The 18,274-nt window shown below is 51.0% G+C and overlaps 1 protein-coding gene across 1 annotated transcript; it reads left to right on the top strand.

Annotated features, from left to right (window-relative positions):
* The first annotated feature begins 470 nt into the window (after nucleotides 1-470).
* Nucleotides 471-9,972, top strand: LOC100901511 (T-box transcription factor TBX20-like). Its single transcript, XM_018641171.1, has 5 exons — nucleotides 471-601; nucleotides 7,943-8,159; nucleotides 8,281-8,505; nucleotides 8,709-8,907; nucleotides 9,109-9,972. Exons 1-5 carry the CDS (start codon nucleotides 579-581, stop codon nucleotides 9,486-9,488), a joined length of 1,044 nt encoding a protein of 347 aa, XP_018496687.1. The 5' UTR covers nucleotides 471-578; the 3' UTR covers nucleotides 9,489-9,972.
* The last annotated feature ends 8,302 nt before the right edge of the window (nucleotides 9,973-18,274 follow it).

The following is an 18,274-nucleotide window of genomic DNA, read 5'->3' as shown; positions in this document are numbered from 1 at the left end:
CCCAGGATCGATCCGATGAATTCTGTCGGCTTGTACATACAACGACAATAATGTTCGCTTCGTTGATTTCAGAGCGCCTGGTTGCATCTAATGTTCCTCAAGACGATGCTAGCAAATTCTACGGACCGCCGTTCAAGCAGAGGCGGTTGAGTTCGTCCTCGCCCGACTCCAACCCCCGATCCGCATCTCCCCCCGTGTCGAATGGTAAGCGTGGCTTTCACAGAGAAGGACAATAATATTCCCGAGGCATCTACGAAGAAAAGAAGCAATGAGCTCGTTGCTCACGACAGGGAAGGAGAAAAACCGTAGAAGAACCTTAGAGCACTCTTTTTCTGGAGACGATATCGACATCACACATATCTTTTCTCCTCATAGGAAATCTTCGGAAAACCCAATCGCACCTCCGAGAGGATCTTTTCGAGAAGGAATCCTCTCAGCCCGGGAAAGAACGCGATCGCACAGACCGGATAGAGAATCCGCAATGCCAGCCGAGATGCAACTCCGCCGATCTCGAAAGGGTTGAAGCCCACCTCGAGACGAAGGAGTTGTGGGACAAATTTCACACTCTCGGCACGGAAATGATCATCACCAAAACTGGCCGGTTCGTACCATACCGTATGCTTATGAATATATCTTAGCCTCGATAGGTTTTATGAAGGATTCGGAGGGATCCGTTTCGACAGTGCGAGCGGGAAGGATCTCGGACATTCAATCAGCGCACTCGGCTTTGGGTATCGTCTCGGAAAAATCTACCCCAAACAAGGATGAGCGAGAACGCTGGAAGTCGTCAAGCGATTTCACGTCTGCCTCGCGCGGCACTGTTCAGCGGCCTGCGCACTAAAGACAGACATTAATATTTCGGCTCGAATGAAAAACGCTCACAATAATTGGCCTTTGCGGCAGACGATTTTTCAAACTTTACGAAACTCGGAGCGGCATCCGCGAGGGGCTTTACCGTACGAAATCTCCTCCCGATTCATTCATCAATCGGGGCGCTTCGCCGGAGCAGGGTTTGGACTCAGCTCCCAGCTCGCTATACGATTCGTGAAGCCTTGTTGCGCGACAGCCAAGTGAGATGTTGATTACTGTTATCATCGAGAATTATTGTCGGGTTCCGACCCCGAGACCGATCTGGTCAACGTCATTGCTGTGACTGAGGCATTTGTCACAAGGATTGCTCCGACCGGCATTGCGTTGAAAAGCCGCGAAGCTCGACCGTGCTCCCTCCAGGAATCTCTCGGACCTCCATTGCCTCAGTTTGAGGTAGTCTCTCCATCAGCACTTCGTCTGCTACGAAGACTTGCGAATTGGATCTGCGGCACCCACTTCCTACTGGACAGTCTTCCTCCCCGCTCAGTCAGTTGCATTTGTCTCTCCCTCCCTCTCCGTCACATTATCCACCCATCCGTCCATTCATCTATCTATCCATCCATTCATTCATCCGGCGGAACATTCATGCAGTCTTCCATTCGGTCGGGTACTCGCCATTAGCCGCATGCACTCTCTCGAGATAATTATTCCGCTGATGGAAGCCACCGACTGGGCTGTCAGCTTCTTATCTCTGGGCGACCAGTTCACCGAGGGCAAAGTGATAAGCAGCGACGACTCGCACCTCGCGCAGAGCATCATAGCGTATCAAACGCCTAGATAAGACGGACAGATCGACGAATGAATGCCAGATGATCCACTCGATAGATCTCACGTGAACCTCCCGCGTATGATGGCTTCGCTCCCTGGAGTCGGCTCGCTGTCGCTCAGGCTAGTTCGTCAAAATGCTGCGTCAGGCTGTTGCTTTCAGTCGGCATGCTCACTACGAAAGCTTACAACTTGATTCCGAATCCGGCTAAGCGGCACGCGACAGGCGTAACGTGTGCACGAACACGGACACCATGTTGACACAGCCGACGAGATGAGCCGTCGAGAACCGCACGTTGCGCTGTCCTGGAGAACGTCTCCCGGCTTCCATGTCACGCTCAGCATTGAGCTAACTCATTCGAAATGTTAATGTCGACCCGGCCAGGAACATGGTCCCGCTAAAAAGAAAACTAGCCATTCCGAAGGCTCCGCCTATGACTATGTAGGCGAGAAACTGAAGTAGTCCGAGAGCATCGGAAAACTTACGGGGGAAAAAACAGGCGTCAGAATACAGGGATTTCCATGAGAGGGGAGCGAGAGACATGGCTCGGATGAATTCAACGCTGTACGCGTGGACGTCGTTCGTCTTCGGAACATGAAGCTTTCCTTTTACGACGATTTGTCACCGCTCGGAACTGTCGGTCGGTCGCGGAGACGACGACCGTGCTAGCGAAACCAGCAGCCCTCACCAAGCACAAGAAAGGTACACGGCGATAATGACAGGGTGAAATATTAACATCTTCACGGGGCCGGAGAGCGCTTACAGCAAACTTACACTGACATCAAATTGCAAACATCTTGATCAAGCAGACCTCTGTCGAACATCGAGAAACGTGTAGCAAAATTATTACGACGACACTTTTTATCGTTAGCACTCTGCTAATGCTGAATATTTAATTACTCTGCGTCGAGCGCAGGGAGCAAACTTTAGTTTGCTGTGCCAGAGGGTTCGAGTCGCCGAATTCGCTTGAGAAACGCAAGTTTCAAGGCTCTCTTCGACAGTCGATACAGGAACGGAACCATACGGTCTTCGTGGTGGCGAGTCCAGCGTTTTCTCCTGATAGGCGAACCTTTTTTCTCCCGCGGTGCCTAATAAAAGAAAAAGAGTGGTAGAACTAGACTTCCCGTTCGCTTCCATACCAAGAATCTCGACGAGAGGCGATTGCTCTCGGATGCGGATGACGGCGAGCTCTTTTCAATTAGACGATGAATGCACGGCTGTCCACGAGCCGTGGAGGCTTTTCTTTCCGATCTGTTGGCCACTAGGTATTCCTACTCTTATTATCTCTCCGAATTCCATCGGAAGCGCATGGAATAGCCTTCGGAGTATCGTTCATGGCAGACAGTTACTTTCTGACTGTCCGTTTGAGGGTAAGGAAATGAAGCGCTGCCGATCGGAACAAGCTACCTTACGCGGTTTCCGATATCGGGCCTGAGACCATATAGTAAAACTCGGCGTGATCCGAGGATTATCCTCTCAAAATGGGGAAGAGCGTCAGGTCTCTCCGTCCATAATCGGGAAGTCGTGTGGTTTCGACGTCGATTTGGTTCCTGTGGAGGAACGTGGCCCTGACGTCGGGTATTCGCCATGCTCCTACGTAGTGTGTGAATTTGCCAGCTTGTGAAGTCGAACAAGTCATGATCGTCGGTGCGGTAACAGATGGACGCAAACACAGGATTCATTTCTCAGACAAACGATCTCCCTCCCTCTGTGGAGATGACTCGAACCGCGAACATTCCACAAATCGGCTGCTTCGCACGTCCGTTGCGACAGGAGAATTCCGTCGACGGAATATCTGCACCCCTCATTGACGGGGAAGTTTCAGAGCTAACACTTTAGATTTCGAGGTTCATCCGGTCCATATGTTTCTGAAATAATTATTCTCTGGCAAATCCCCTCCCTTGAGCTCCACTCCTTCTTTTTCGAGCTTCAAAAAGAGTGGAAGCAGCCGCGGAAGGAATGGCCCGGCCGGATACTTGCTGCCAGTGGCTGTGTTGAATATGACCTCTTTATGACGCCCTAAAACATCTTATTTATGCTTCTCCATCGGCACTAAACGGTGGATATCTCGTCGTTTTAGAGGGAACCGCGAGCCAAGAGAAAGTGAACTGTTTTTAGTCAAAACATACTTTCACTCCAAAAAAATTATACGATTCTTCTTCTCCACTCTGCTTAAGAAGTCCGACTCAGACACTCGAACTCTTGAGGAACACATTGCCGACGCGGTCGTCATCTATTATTCCATCTTGATTGGATCATCACGCCGTGCTCGATCATGATTTCTCACTTCCTCCTCGTCGAAAACTATTGTGAAGGAACCATGCATTTTCAGCGCTCTAGTTCCTCGCTCCCCCCGTTTTCGTATCGGTCGCCGGCCGCGTGGAGAGTATTGTGAGGAGATCTTTGAAACTGAAACCCTTGTAGCTCTGAGGGAATTTGATGGAGCTCGTCGCCTGTTACGAGTCGATATTTTTGTCCCGAGTGTTCGACACACAGAAACAAACGCACAAGTAAGCTTACACAACGAGTAGGGAGCTAGAAAGCGAGGCGAACAACGCTCACCCTTGACAGCACACGGTCTGCTGTGTGCATCCTTCGTGCTTGCCCGCCGGGCCAGAGCGGGTTTTGTGCAAAAGTGCTTGGGTGTGCGTGTGACTGATTCTTGACTGTGATCTACGCATTAAAAACTAGCTCTGCCGTTGTTTTTATGCCGCTGCGTCTCGCTGGACAGACAACTGTCACGTCGAGAGGCTTTCTGTCGACCGAGAAAAGTGTCACCGCTCTTTGGAATGTGACCGGGTCGACGAGACGACTCATCTCCGCGGATCGGAACGAGCGAATATTTCGACCGAGTGATCCGAGGAGCCACAGAGATACCCCCCAATCTACGCGGCCAATATCCCGCCAGAAAATAATATCATAGATAACATTCACCACGCTATAGCGACATATGATGCGCGACTTTAATGTATGGTGTTGTAGCCGTCAATGCTCGAGATCAAGCTCAGCCATGGTCTATTTTACCCAAGTTATGATTATCCTGGCATGAGCAAGCGGATAAAATGATATCAAGGGGCGAGATTTCCATTTGGAGGGTGCGTCTACCGCTCAACCTTCCCGGGAATCTCCGACAGCTCTCCACGCATCGGGGGTTCGTCTTCGTCGCGAACGTTCAGCCTGTTGATCTCCCGAATGTCACAGAAGCCCTCATTCGCGGAGACATCGTCTAGCCAAGGATAAGAATTCGTTGAAAAAGGGGAAGGACTGAGCTCGACTCCTGTACGGAATGCCGTCGCCTACACCCCGCTTCGCGTGGCGTTCGAACTCCTTGGATGAATAATGGGCCGAGCACGATTTAAAGATCCTATGTTCCGGATATTCGAGAGTTTTCACGAGCTCCATGATTGCGACAGAGAGTCGTCATGTTCATTCTGGAGGTCTCTTCTCGGAAGGTATGCGAGCAAAGCAGAAAACGAAACGGACGGGATGCCATGACGGCTTGAGAGTCTCGTCGGCAGTGGCCTGTCCGATAGTTTCGATCGGGTAGGCCCGACATTAGCTCCGATTCAATAAATCGATGCATGAACATCGATTCGTGGTCCGCAGCACTCTGTTCGGTGTAGAGCCGTGAGATACCATTTCGATATTCTCTCATCCTTCCGCCTGGCTGAAGGACCCTCGTGATTGCGATCAATCAGATGATTGCCCGATTCCTCCGAGACTCCGATAAACAGATTAGCTGGCTCTTGGCCGAGTTCATCGCCTATAGTCGGCGCTCAACTCCAAGAATCTTCTCGCAGGGGAGAGAGAGGATTCCCTCGTCAGTTGTCTGATATCGAAATGTTCTAATAATTAGCACGATGAGGACGAAAAAAGATCGATAGCTGGAATGATGGAAGGGTCTGCGTGGAATGAGTTTCCTTCGAGGTTCTGATACAAGTAGTGAGCTGGATTGCGATTTTTTCTGAAAACCAGAGATCGTGGCGGACTCATTTTCCTCCATGTTGAAAGCTCATTTGAATTCTGTCAAGGTGAACGATATTATATGCAGGGAGGAAAGGCGCCGCTGTCGACACCAGCAAATCACAAACTCACACAAACGTAGCCGGCGAGCAAGCGAGAGTCACGCAGTTGCGACCTCACGTCAAGCACGTCAACTCCCTTTCGAATTTGCATTCGGTCGGTCATCTATGTGCGAAACTTTCGAAAAGCAGCGAGGCACTTTTCAAATTTTCGAGGAGTCGAATCATTCGCGTCCACTCCGTTTGTTGTTAGATTTCCTTTAAACGTGAACGCTGTTACTCGCCGAGGCGTTTGCCGCCGTCGACGATGACGCCGCTGCAACTCACGCACGACGGACTGACGGAAAAACGGACAAGCGCACGCACGCGAGGGCGTCGTCTATTTAGCATACAGTGTCCATCGAGCTCGCTGACGGTTGTCCGACTGACGCTTTTCGTTTTAATATAAACGGCTCTATTCGTCGGCTCGTCCATCGTAACAGGTCGCACGACAGATCGTCATCGTCTCCCTGAAATTAGCATCTCGGAACAGAAGAAAAAAATCGAGCTCTTCGGGAGGGGAGGAATTACTAGCAATGGCGTTACCACAGCTCTCCTCGAGTTTCCTGCGACTTCTTCGTCTGAAGAATGGTTCCTCCAGCCTATCAGCCGAGTATCTGAGACTCGAGACTCTCGCTGCTACTCCGTACTCAATATTGATTCTTGATCACTGAGGTCATCGAATCAACGTTCCAGCTATTGATGATATTCAAGGTCTTTTTTCAAAGTTTTTTCGGACTCAATGGACACAGCGGCCATCCTGGGACGGCTTTCAGAAGGCTCTCAGACAGTGATCAGTCCCTCGCAAATGCAACACACCTCGTTCGACTTGCTCACTGGCAATCGGAATTTTCGATCTCCGAACGAGACCGTCATCCTCGCTGATATGATCAATAAACAAAGAGCAAGAATCGTTAGTCGACGAGCGGGAAAGGGAGAGAGGTCCTCATGGAGTAAGACCATGTAGAAAAAAAAACTCGAATCTCTCGCGTTTGTCACCTGAGTAGCGTGACCGGCTAGGTCACACCACTAGTTGTTGAAACAATCGATGCTTCCGTCCACAGTGAGATCCTATCGCGCGAATCTGAGTGGGGTCAAGCTACTGCGTCACGAAGACTCCTTTCTGTGCGATTGAACTCTCCCGAATTTCCACTCGGGCGGACTCTTCGCGGGAAAGCTCTTGGGTTGATGGACTAAGATGAAAAAACATGAAGACGACCAGACAGTGTTAGTGCCGGGAATCTCGGAGTTTCCTTCCTCCGAACTTTCGATGTGCGACGTCATTGACTGAAAGAGTTGAGTGAGACGCTCATGATGCTCGAAGTCAGACGACCGGCCTGAGCTATGTATCATAAATCAAAATGTCTGGAGGAGATCTGCCGACCCCGTTTAACAAGCTCATATGCACATCCGCGCTGCATTGCATGAATCGATATAGCAGCGGCGGCAGCGGACGACTGCAGCGAACCGCTGTGTAAACTCAAGGGGTGGTTACAAGAGAAAGGCTGGCACCATCGGCACGCTCATTGTTGAGCACGTGATTATCCTAATCAGGCCGAACAGTCCGTGGTCTACCAGATCTTCCACGAAAGCGAATTCCTGTTGGACGAACGAGATGGTAGGCATTAAAATCGAATTATGGAACGGAGGGGACGGGCGACCTGTTCTTGGCCGAGTGCGGTAATATATGGATAGTGCTCCCTCGCTCGCTCGCTCGTTCGTTCGCTCGCTCTTGCCGATGGCTGGCAAGGCTCGAAGACTGGCAGACTCGTGAGATGGCTCGTGGAGGGCCGACCACTTAGTGATCGCCGTAAAAAAATAGCAAAATGACGCCCGGATAATGATAGCTGCGGGTAGTCTTATCATGAAGAAACCATTACCGGAGAGGTGCCGGTCGAGGTTCACACCGTAGGTTCAGGAGAAGAACTTCGATGAAATCGACGCATAGAGGGTCGACGGATTCTGGATAACAATGTCCGAAGGCGATTTCCATTGAACTATCGGCTCGTTCGTGTGAAAACTTCCGATCGGAAGCCTATTGGTCGTGGCTGCGAATTTCGAGTGAATCCTCGAATGGAATCCGGTGCGGGTTTCTGAGAACGGACGCGTGCCGTACCAGTGAAGTTTCCGCAGAAAGCGATCATGATGATGGCTAACAGACTGGAAAATCGGAAATATTTCACTATGCGGCCGATTTCGACGTATCCCACTTCCCTGGAGCTGATTTCGATCTCATTCATTCCAGACGAATGTTTCCGACAGTGCGGGTTTCCTTCACTGGTCTGAATCCCAACGAGCGGTACGGAGTCCTCATGGATATCGTGGCCTGCGATAACAAACGATATCGCTACGCATACCATCGTTCATCGTGGCTGGTCGCCGGAAAATCGGACCCCGCATGTCCTCACGTCCTCTATCAGCATCCGGATTCGCCTTTCCAAGGAGACCAGCTACGGAAGCAGGCGAGTCTCTGGCGCACTGTAGCTCATCGCCGTCCGGCTAACCCTCAATTTCTCAGAAGCGGATCGGTGTGGGTCTGAACGCTCTTCTTTCCGATCAATAGAGGATCTATCCTGATTCCAGGTGGTGTCTTTCGAGAAGGTCAAGTTGACGAACAACGAGATGGACAGACAGAATCACATAGTTCTAAACTCGATGCACAAGTATCAGCCGAGGATACACCTCGTGAAGCTCAGATCAGATTTCTGCAATTCAAATGGCATGCCGAGTTTAGAGAGGGAGGAGTACAAGACGTTTGTATTCCCGGAGACCACGTTCACTGCCGTCACGGCCTACCAGAACCAGTTGGTGAGTGAAGCCCCGTCCTGGCACCCGGGAGGCCCGGAACACGATTCAAGAGTTCGCCGATGTAATCACCAACCATTGCACTCGAATTATTTCGTCGAATCGCTTCCATTAAATTATGCATATATTTTGGATATAATTTGCACGACTTGAGCAAAGATTACTTGGGAATGCTTCCCTTCATTGATGGATCCGATCCTTTTCAGATAACTAAGCTCAAAATCGATAGCAACCCCTTTGCTAAGGGCTTCCGGGACTCCTCGCGCTTGACAGACCTCGAAGGTGACTCCGTGGAAAGCTTACTGAGAGAGCACGCGATGCGACATCTCCCATTCGCTCGAGCTGTTTTCACTGGCGATCTGCCCCCGCCTACTCCGGAACAACAATTTCTAGCGACGACCTCGGGTAAGCTTCCTCGTCCCTCTCGCAATCAGGAAACCTCGATGTCCTTATACCTCAATCTTTCTGAGAGCGACTCTGGGACCATGATAGCGCAGATTCCTCGTGTTCCTCGCTCGCACTCTGAAGAGGAACTTCCCAATCCTAATCGGTCCACCGAGACTCGGGATCGAAGATTAAAAGAAGTATCACTCCCAATTTTCGCAGCCTTGGGAAGGATGCCGACGTCTTCGGAACTCCTCCTATTGCAAGCAGCGGCAACAAATTCTCCTTGGGCAAAACTGGCCGCGGCAGCGACCCTCGGTCAATCCTTCGGTGCGTTACAAACGAACGCCATGGCGGAAATCCATGCCCTCATGGCACAACATCAGGCACTCGCGGCAAGTGGTTCGCAACAAGCTCTACTCGCAGCCCAGCAGCACTTCCTCGCAGCGAGCCAATCTCCTACCTCCATGTCCCCTCGCATGTTCACTCCATCGCCACCGGTGACAAAGTTCTCGAGTTTCCTCCCACGCCAGAGTCCGTCGAGAGACGCTTCACCCAATAAATCAGAAGGACATGAAAGTCCTGCCTTAGATCCTCCGTGACTCCAGACTAAAGTATAGAGATTCTGAACATTCGTTGAACTCCATAAAAACTCAAAGTTCCTCAATCCTTTATCGCCCTCTGTATCGTTGTCGAAGCGACCCACTTCAGAGAGACCACACCTTTCTTTGTCTCCTCCGCGAGATGATTGTTCTGTTTGTGGAGGCGGAAACCTGCGTGCAATATGGGAAATTACCTCCGATTGAACCCCAGCGACTCCCCACGACATCGAGGCTTGAACAGTCTTTGATGCTGCGCTTCACATCATCGGGAGCTAGGAGACTGTCTCGAAAACGCATCGGAAATTGCACACCAACACACAACTGTGCACCCCTAGTTGTTCCACACGATGAGATGCCGCAGAAGAAAAAATACAGTCAGCCCCAGATTTCAAGCGGTTTACCGGTACCGGAAAGCAGAGAATGTCACTCGATAAGGCGCGTTGTGCTCTTTACCACGTTTTGTATATATGGTGAGCTGGATGTGACCTTCTGCATAATCTCACAGTGCTCGGGGAGCCGATTCTTGGCAGCGAGAGCAAAAAAAACATGTTGAATAAACACTTTTCCTAGAGAATCGACTCTTACTTCATCGATGCCAGATCTGGCCAATGCTCGAGCATTGATATCTGACGAGCTTCAAGAAAAGCATCGAGAGCTCACGATATACATTCGAGAGCCTCCATTCATCACCAAGCCGACATCAATCGAGGAAGGTAATACCGGTCCTCCGATCTATCCGGAACGCCGACGGACATAAGTGGTGCGGGACTAGCGGGCTCGCGATCGGTATCGGGTGCTCCTCCGCGGACGGGAGATCCGGTTTCTCCCGACGCGCGTCTTCCATTATCGAGGAAATCCTAGTGCGCAACCCCTCAATCTGAATCGGAATCTTCGACGATGCGCGACGCGGCTCAGTGCCACTCCGATCAACACTCACCGCAACTGCAATCAAACCCAGATTCACGAGCGTCCGTACCCACGAACATATCGATTCACAAGCTCTTCTCGCCAGACGGATGAGCCTCGAGAATCGAAATAGGACTCGATTCACGGATGAATTAATGGACGGCTTTTTCAACCTAGGGACATATGTATAGGATTCGTGAACGATTTCCCTTGGAGCGTAACCTGGCGCATCGAGAGATCGACGCGTCGACCGCAAGTCTCGCTTTCCAGCACGCATCCGGAAAACACGCTGCATTATTTCATTGAATGAGGCCCATATTGTTCGGGGGAAGAATACCGATCTTGGTGTTCGACTTTCATTTCTCGGCGACGGATCAAGAAATTCGGTCTCAGTCTGCGCTAGCGATGACCCAGGCAAGGGCTACCGGAGGAAACGAGCGGGAAACTTTTCACTGCAACTATCACGCTATGACCTACGAGCCGTTTGCTTGATATAATCGCCCGGCTCAGTGGAGCTCAAATCTCCACGTGGAGAGACTTCCTTTCACTCTCTAACCTGTGGAATTCTCGGGAAGTCCGACGTTTCTATCCCTATGGGATTTCTCCCGAGCATACCGGGTTTTGTTTGATGGAGTACTCTACGCCGAATGAGAACGCTAACCTATCGTAGAAGAACTATTACAAAATCTTTCATTCGTTGGATGGAGGAAGCCTGCGTGGTCAATGCCTTAGTGCAGGGTTTCCCAACAGGGGTTCCGCGGAACCCTAGGGTTCCGCCACGAGATTTTCGGGGTTCCGTGGCGAAGTTTTTTGCGGAACCCTTGGGTTCCGTAAGCGAATTCCCAGAGCTCCAGCGGACAGATACTCGGTTCAATTATCAAGCATTAATGCGATAATTCATCAAACTTTCAAGCCGAATGCGCTGTTCTTGAAAAATGCCGCTCCAGAAGACAAACAAACCACCGTAGGACACGGCCCCCAAGCGCGGGATTTCGAATGCAGTTTTCGAACAGAGAGGACATTATCGAAGAGATTCTCGTTCGGAATTTGGTGACCCGTGGAATCGTGAAAATCTATCCACCACAAAGGAGCACTGCGCGTCGTGGTGCCTTTTGTCAGCACTTATCGGTGTGAGACGGGATTCTCGGTATACACGGCAACTAAGACCAAATACAGAAGTCGCTTGGATGCGGAGAACGATATGAGAGTCCAACTGTCTGACAGGTTGCCGGATTCCGGGGAAATTTCGAAAAAAGGCAACACCAACGTTCGCATTGATCCCTAATATAAATCCTCACGCGTTGTGAGATACATATGCGTAAATACATGAGCCAAGGGCTCCGCACAACTGAATAAGTTATGTCCTCATGGAAACGTGCCTCGGGTGTCATTTCTTCTATGCGAAACCGCGATGTAGTGTGAAAGAAACGATAAATGATGAATTGAGGGTTCCGCGGGAGGATTCGCGGAACCCTTGAGGGGTTCCGGGAGAAGCTTTTCGGAACCCTCCGGGGTTCCCTGGTCCGAGAAAGGTTGGGAAACCCTGCCTTAGTGAGTAGACGAAGCTTTATTAAAATGCGCGAAGCACAGGCGGATTCATGACAGTATACGAGGGATCGAGAGGAGAGCCCCGCAGACAGTGAGGTTGCTGCGCATGAAGTGCTCTCAGTACTGCTGGAGGTCGTTGATAACCTTCTGGAAAGCCGCGAGTTGATCTTTCTGGAAGTAGAACCCCTCGTTCGAAAACCACTCATTCGAGCATAAGCATGGCTTCAATCCTGGGAGTTCAACCAACTCACCATTATCTTCGCCTCGTGTTGCAATCGATCCAACTCCATGTTCTTCATCTCCATCTGGGCCCTCATCAGAGCTGCCTGCTTTTCAGATGCGTGTTTTTCGCGACGGAGCCGCTCATCACATTGTTCGACGTATTTCTCGTGACTCGCTCTCATTTGATCTTTTTCGAACTGGAGATCTTCTATCTGAGACTTGTACTGCGTCAAGGTGTCTAGCTGACTCTGAACCACCTCACGGAGCTCGGAATTAGCGCTGCGTACTTCTCCCATTCTGAGCATCGTCGATTGGACAGCCTGCTCCAGGGTGTTTACCGTATTCTCTAACTGTAATCCGAAGGAGACGTCTAGAGGAATCCGATTATCCCAACGAAAGCCTATGAAACATGATTCCACTCATGTATCTGAACATTCAGTATCTGAACTCGATCCGGATGGCGAAACGAGGAATTCGCTCGCTCGCAGCCTGATTTTCCGGGAGGGAGTCTCGAAATCAGATATTGTCGTAAGCTCATTCACCTTCTGATTATCGTTCTTCTCCGCGACGAGCTCGGTCGCCAAGGCTTCGGTCGACGAGGTGTTATTCTTGCTGAATTCATCCAGCTTCTTCTTGAGGATCTGGACAACTCTTTCGTAGGTGGAGAGCGCGGAACGTAGGCCGTGCACTACTTGACTCGGCGGCTGTGGGAAAGGGTAAGAAACAGTGAGTCATTTCCAGCTCGATCGCGGTCGTCAGAGGCTTGCCATATCAGAAATTCCAAAACGGATTATTGGGAATCGAACAGCACGAGGCCGCGAATTGAACCTCATCACTATCAATATTGGGTAAACTCTGAGTTTGTACTGCTTTCGATAGTGCAGGAGTCTTCATCGGAGACACAATCGCCGCAGGTTTCCGACCCCAGGTCTCCAGTCGCGGTGATCGAATATAGGAGCTGTGGTTCCCGACGGGAGTCTCCACTCTACTCGAAACGACGACACGAAGAGCTTCCTGCTCATGCGACATCTGAAAAGTCCGAAGAATCTATCATCACTCATCTCAGGGAACAGGGGAGATGGCAGAGTTTCAAATCCCTAAACCGACCAGGGATCGGGTACAGCCTCGAGATAAGATCCCTCGAAACTCACATTTCCAGATGATGTGAGAATTTTGTGACTTCCGGGAATGTATGAGAAGCTCACGATATCCATTGATGAGTCTGGACATTTTATCAAGTCTTCGACATCGATCGAGCAAGGGGCTAACGCTTCGAAAGAGCCACTCGAAATGCAGACAGAGAGTTGTAGCGCGGAACTACCGGGGTTGCTATGAGGATCAGATTCTTCTTCGGAGACGAGAGAGCGAGATTCCTCCGACACTTTTCTGACTCGGGTCGCGGCTTTTGGCTTGAGGGCACTCTCTGCGAAATTGAGACCGAAGGTGAACTTTTTGTCGGTTCGTCGTCTCGGCTCCTCATCGACGACGATGTCATAGGTGAGATCTTGAGCAAAACTGCTGTCTGGTGAAATCGAGTCAGCTGTTGTGTTCAAGGAGTCCATGTCGAAGACATCCCCGGGCGGAGGAGAGCCCATACTGCATTCGTCTCGGAGCTTCTTCGATGGACGTTGGGAAACCGGAAGTTGATTCTGGAATCTCCGATGCTCTTGCAGTTTGCGGTTGGCCTCGCGCCTGTAATCCGGTGACCTACCTTCCCGCTGTTGTATTCTACGGTTCGGACTCGAGCCATCGATCGATTTTGGCACATCGAGAGGAACGAAAAGACCGCCGTTCCCAGATTTTTCTGGGGCGGGAGCCCTATCCGCAGCCGGGTGGCCAAGGTCTGTGCGCTCGTCGATCATCTCCGGAGCGGCTCCGTGAGTCTCCGAAGCAGCTGAGAGGTACACCGAGGTCTCTACAGGCTGCGGTCCTTCTTCGCAATTCGATAGTCTGGCGCATGTAGAGTCTTTTATTCGGGCTGTGGTCGAGAAGTTTCCGAGATCGGCTAATCTTCGACCGCTCCCTTGACTGGTCTCCGAGCAGGTCTCGGACGACGTTCCAGGAAACTCGGGTGCTCGCCGAGGACCGACTGCGTTCTTATCACTCGAACTCTCAACGCAACTCTCAGCGACGCTTTCGACTGCGACCATGAGATCTGGTATTCTCTCATGATTAGATTCAAGGTCTACGCTCCGCAGCGGTGAACTGCTCCCTTCGCGCGCTTTCACTGATTTTTCTGCCCCGTGCGTTGTGGCAACCTCCGTCGCTCCATCGATCGAAAGATGATGTTCCCCCTCAGAACACGCCTGGAAACAGTCCTCTGGAACGCTCGCGGATACATTTGGCCTCTTCTCCATAAGATTTTCGCCGTCTGGGCTCAGACTCAACTTCGGAATACTTTCATCAATACCCGTTTCGGAGCAGAGAGGAATCTGAGCGTCTAGGCGACTCGAGGATTGAATCCACTCCGGAATCTCTATGGACCCGCTGATAGCTGACTCAGACTCTACACGTGTACTCTGACTTGCGACGTTCGTCTCGCCTTCTGGATTCGTGTCAAGCTCGTCCTCCCCGCGGATTTCAGTGTTTCTCTTGTTTCGGTGAGTAACTGCATCAGGTGGATTCTTCCCGCCTATCACGATATCTGACGGGGCATCAGACTCCGCAAGTGGCTGGTGATAGAGGCTCAGCTCGTTTCCAGCTCGTGTCACAGCATTCGTCGACACTGAATGTCCAGATTCGTCGATGGCAACAATTTCCCCACTGTGTAGGTCGTCTTTTGTAGAATCCGCGCAAGGTTCCGGATGTTCGGCTCTGTCCACACGGTCGCATGGCACACCCGTCTGGCTCCCAGCGACTTGGGGTAGACCGTGTACTTTACCTCCGGAGCCTTTGCGTCTCCTTGATCTTTTGTTCTTCTTCCGTTTCTCCCACATCTCGGGTAAGGATGGTGGAACTGGAGACATCGGTGCGCTAACGGAGCTCGTCGGCGAAACTCCTGGATCACTCGCAACTACCTCCGGCGGCTGAAACGAATCGAATCCAAGAGCAGCAGTCTTCGCAGCAGGAGCACCGATCGCGGTGTACGGAGACGTTGACGTCTTCTTCTGAGGCGCTGTATCGGATTCTGGTTCGACAGGTGATTCTTCGGTTGTGAGCACCTGGGATCCATCCACGATCGCTAGCTGCTTCCCACGCGCAATCCCTCCATCTGACTTGGGAAAACTTTCGGAGCGCTGCGCTGATCGGTCAGGAGAGCTCCGGGGCGTTGAATCTCTGACGGATACAGTCTCTTGGGATGTTTTCATGAGCTTCGCATCGAGAACTTCGAGACAGGGAGTGGCTTCCGAGTTCTCGGCGAAATCATCTGGGTCGTCTAGCGAATCCAACGAGAACTGCGAAGACGAAGGAGCCACCGGCTCATTCGCAGGGGGAATCTCCTGCCGAGTCCCCAAGCTGAAGAACTTGCTTAGCCTGGAAGACACATCTCAGTAGAGCGGGTAGAGTATCCGCCAAAATCTAAGCTGTCAAACCCTCTCTCGTGCTCAGCTCCGTCCCGTTCAGCGGTGGATTAAATGATCCCACATGGTGGAAATACTGTCACTCACCTCTTCAGTTTGGCAGTTCACGGTTTCCTTGATCCCGAAAGATACCTTGCATGAGACAAAAAGCAGAAAACGCGAAACCGCTACAGACCCGGTGAGAATCTAGGTTCTGACATTGACCTGACCACTCTGGAGAGAGGGCTTGCTCATAGCCCGGCACAGCATTGCGTAGTAAGGCAGAAAGCATTCTTGGCGAGCTAACAGTGTCGTCAGCTTCACGGCTCAAGAGAGTCTCGCCGTCTATGCGCGCTCACAGATGTTGCGGTCGCATTGATTAGAATAACGATAATAATTATCGTCAGTAGAGTCCGCCGTCTCTCGGAGCATGCTTCAAAGAGATCAAGTGAACCCTTGGTTTCTTACCGAGCCCCTGCGTTCCATCCCGATTGGAGAACTCTGGGGTTCGGGCTGGCGACGCTCCATGCGTCGTGACCGTCAATGCCTGGCCGAAATGTTGGATCCGACGAGGATAAGAAAGCCCGAAATTCTTGCGGCAGGCCGCTGAGAACCAGGAATTATCTCCATGCTCGAAAATGGTGCGGGATGTCCGCGTCTTCAGCGTGGTCAGAGCTTTGTTCAGGATGCTCCCCGCTTCGGCCTTGAATTGGAGTGAATTCGCGGGAGCGCCGGCCGGCTGATCCTTGGCGAAAGACCGCGCGATCGCCAAGCCGCATTCCCTCCGGGCGGCGGTTCTGCGGATCGAGGCTGGAGAAGAGGCGCGAGGGGGGCTTCCGTATATCTCCTTCGAAGGGATGGACCTCAACACCTACGCGATGATCATTTTTAGCGGAAGATGTAATTTCCTCATGCACGGCCGTTTGACAGCTCATGTTCTAACCTAATCATGTCATCTATCGGTACGTCAATCAGCGCGAATCTCGACCGACTAAGCGCGCCACATATTTTTATGGGCTCGTCGCGAATGACTCAGAATCTATGAACCGCGAAGCAGCGAGTGGGAAAAACCGAAAGGAGGCTCAAGCCTCTCGCAGACAAACCGCTTCCAATCGCTCGGACAATGGATGTCCTAGACTCTAGGACCTAGAGCCTCTCCGACTTCTGCGCGAAGAATCATCTAAGAGCGGAGTTTGCTCGAGAACCTTCGGCCCAAGTTTCTATATAAGACGTACCATTCCATGTTCATCCATTGAACTTGCAGACAGCTGACAATGAGTCAAATAGCGAAATTTAGGCGGAAAATGAAGACAGAGCGTACTGTCGGTGGAGAGTTTCGTCGCTCCGCGTATCCCCATCTAGTAGTAAGTCCCGGCTGAGTTGCGCAAACCTTCCGCCTCGTTCTTGGGCCCGCCTAGGACACAAGCCCAACGCATCCCCCAAGCGAATGACCGCGCCTCAGGAGGAGCGATCAGCATGCCTTATTTTCTCTTTGTCCTAGAAAAAGAACAGACAAGCCCCACAGTGCGCTACGCTAGCGCCATCAAAGTCGGCGTCCTGTAGGATCGTTTCGCGGGCTCAAGGCTCTCTTGCTCGCGCGCTCTTATGAGCATACATGCTTCTGATGATTATTTCACGATCGTATAATTCGATGGCGCCTCCGCAGGAGCCTGTCGGGCCCTGGAGAATCTCCGGGTCGCCGAATCAGCGCTGTGTCTGGTCCCTTATCCGCCCGGCCGGAAAATAAGCATTCTTCCATCGCGAGAGGCACATCTTTATTCAACGATTTGAGACGCTGAGTGATCCAGCTCATTATTCTCCTCTTCATTGAGTATTTTACACATAGCAATCTCTTTTTATATATTTCACTTTTTTTCAATCGACTCAGGAGCCTCATGAACGAGGCTCAGTTTGATATAATGGTCATCACGGGCTCGTTCCGTTTTCATTTCATTGTTATCGAAACCCTCGTCTAGAGTAGAATACAAGGGAAAATATATCTCACTCAACTCAATATGGCGGAACGGCGGGAACTGAATTCCCACAAAGCTAGGTTTACCTGTACAGAGGGTTAGACGAACATCGACAACAAACGAGTTGCTATCGTCGCTGCCACGAGCGAGCGCCATTGCACGGAACCGACTCAGGTCTAGTGTTTTTCTATGATATTGATTTCCGTCATCATCATCATCAATAAATAAATAATTCACTAGGTCATACTATACCATGTAAATGTGCTGTACAGCTACTGAACGTTCATTATGCACCGAATGGAGAGAGATCATTTCGATGGTAGACTCAGTAAAAGAATACTGTACAGTGTGTTGCGGAATGGGAGATGAAGAAGAGAAAAATATCATTGGTGCTTCTCCGTGGTCATCGAATCGATACAGAGGCTTCGATGGAAATGGACGATGACGATAATTTCCATCGATGACTAAGAGTACGTTGTACACATCGCGTTAGACGACAAAATACATAAGCTGTCATGATTTCATGATACATTTGGGAGACAAGAGCTGAGAGCGGAGGAAGGATTCCGAAGCGCTGCGAGCTTCGGGGAGGTGCTTCCGGATGATGCTTTGGCCAGGTACTCTCGATACAATCTCA

The sequence above is a fragment of the Galendromus occidentalis genome, unplaced genomic scaffold (assembly GCF_000255335.2).
Source record: "Galendromus occidentalis unplaced genomic scaffold, Mocc_1.1 scf7180000077524, whole genome shotgun sequence".
NCBI lineage: Eukaryota > Metazoa > Arthropoda > Arachnida > Mesostigmata > Phytoseiidae > Galendromus > Galendromus occidentalis.
Note: the sequence above shows the minus strand (reverse complement) of the source record. Positions and strands in the feature narration are given on the sequence as shown.

Coding starts and splice junctions, on each gene's coding strand:
- LOC100901511 (XM_018641171.1), top strand. CDS start 579: ATGATCATCACCAAAACTGGCCG. Junction 602..7,942: donor ATCATCACCAAAACTGGCCG/GTTCGTACCATA, acceptor CATTCATTCCAG/ACGAATGTTTCCGACAGTGC. Junction 8,160..8,280: donor GAGACCAGCTACGGAAGCAG/GCGAGTCTCTGG, acceptor TCCTGATTCCAG/GTGGTGTCTTTCGAGAAGGT.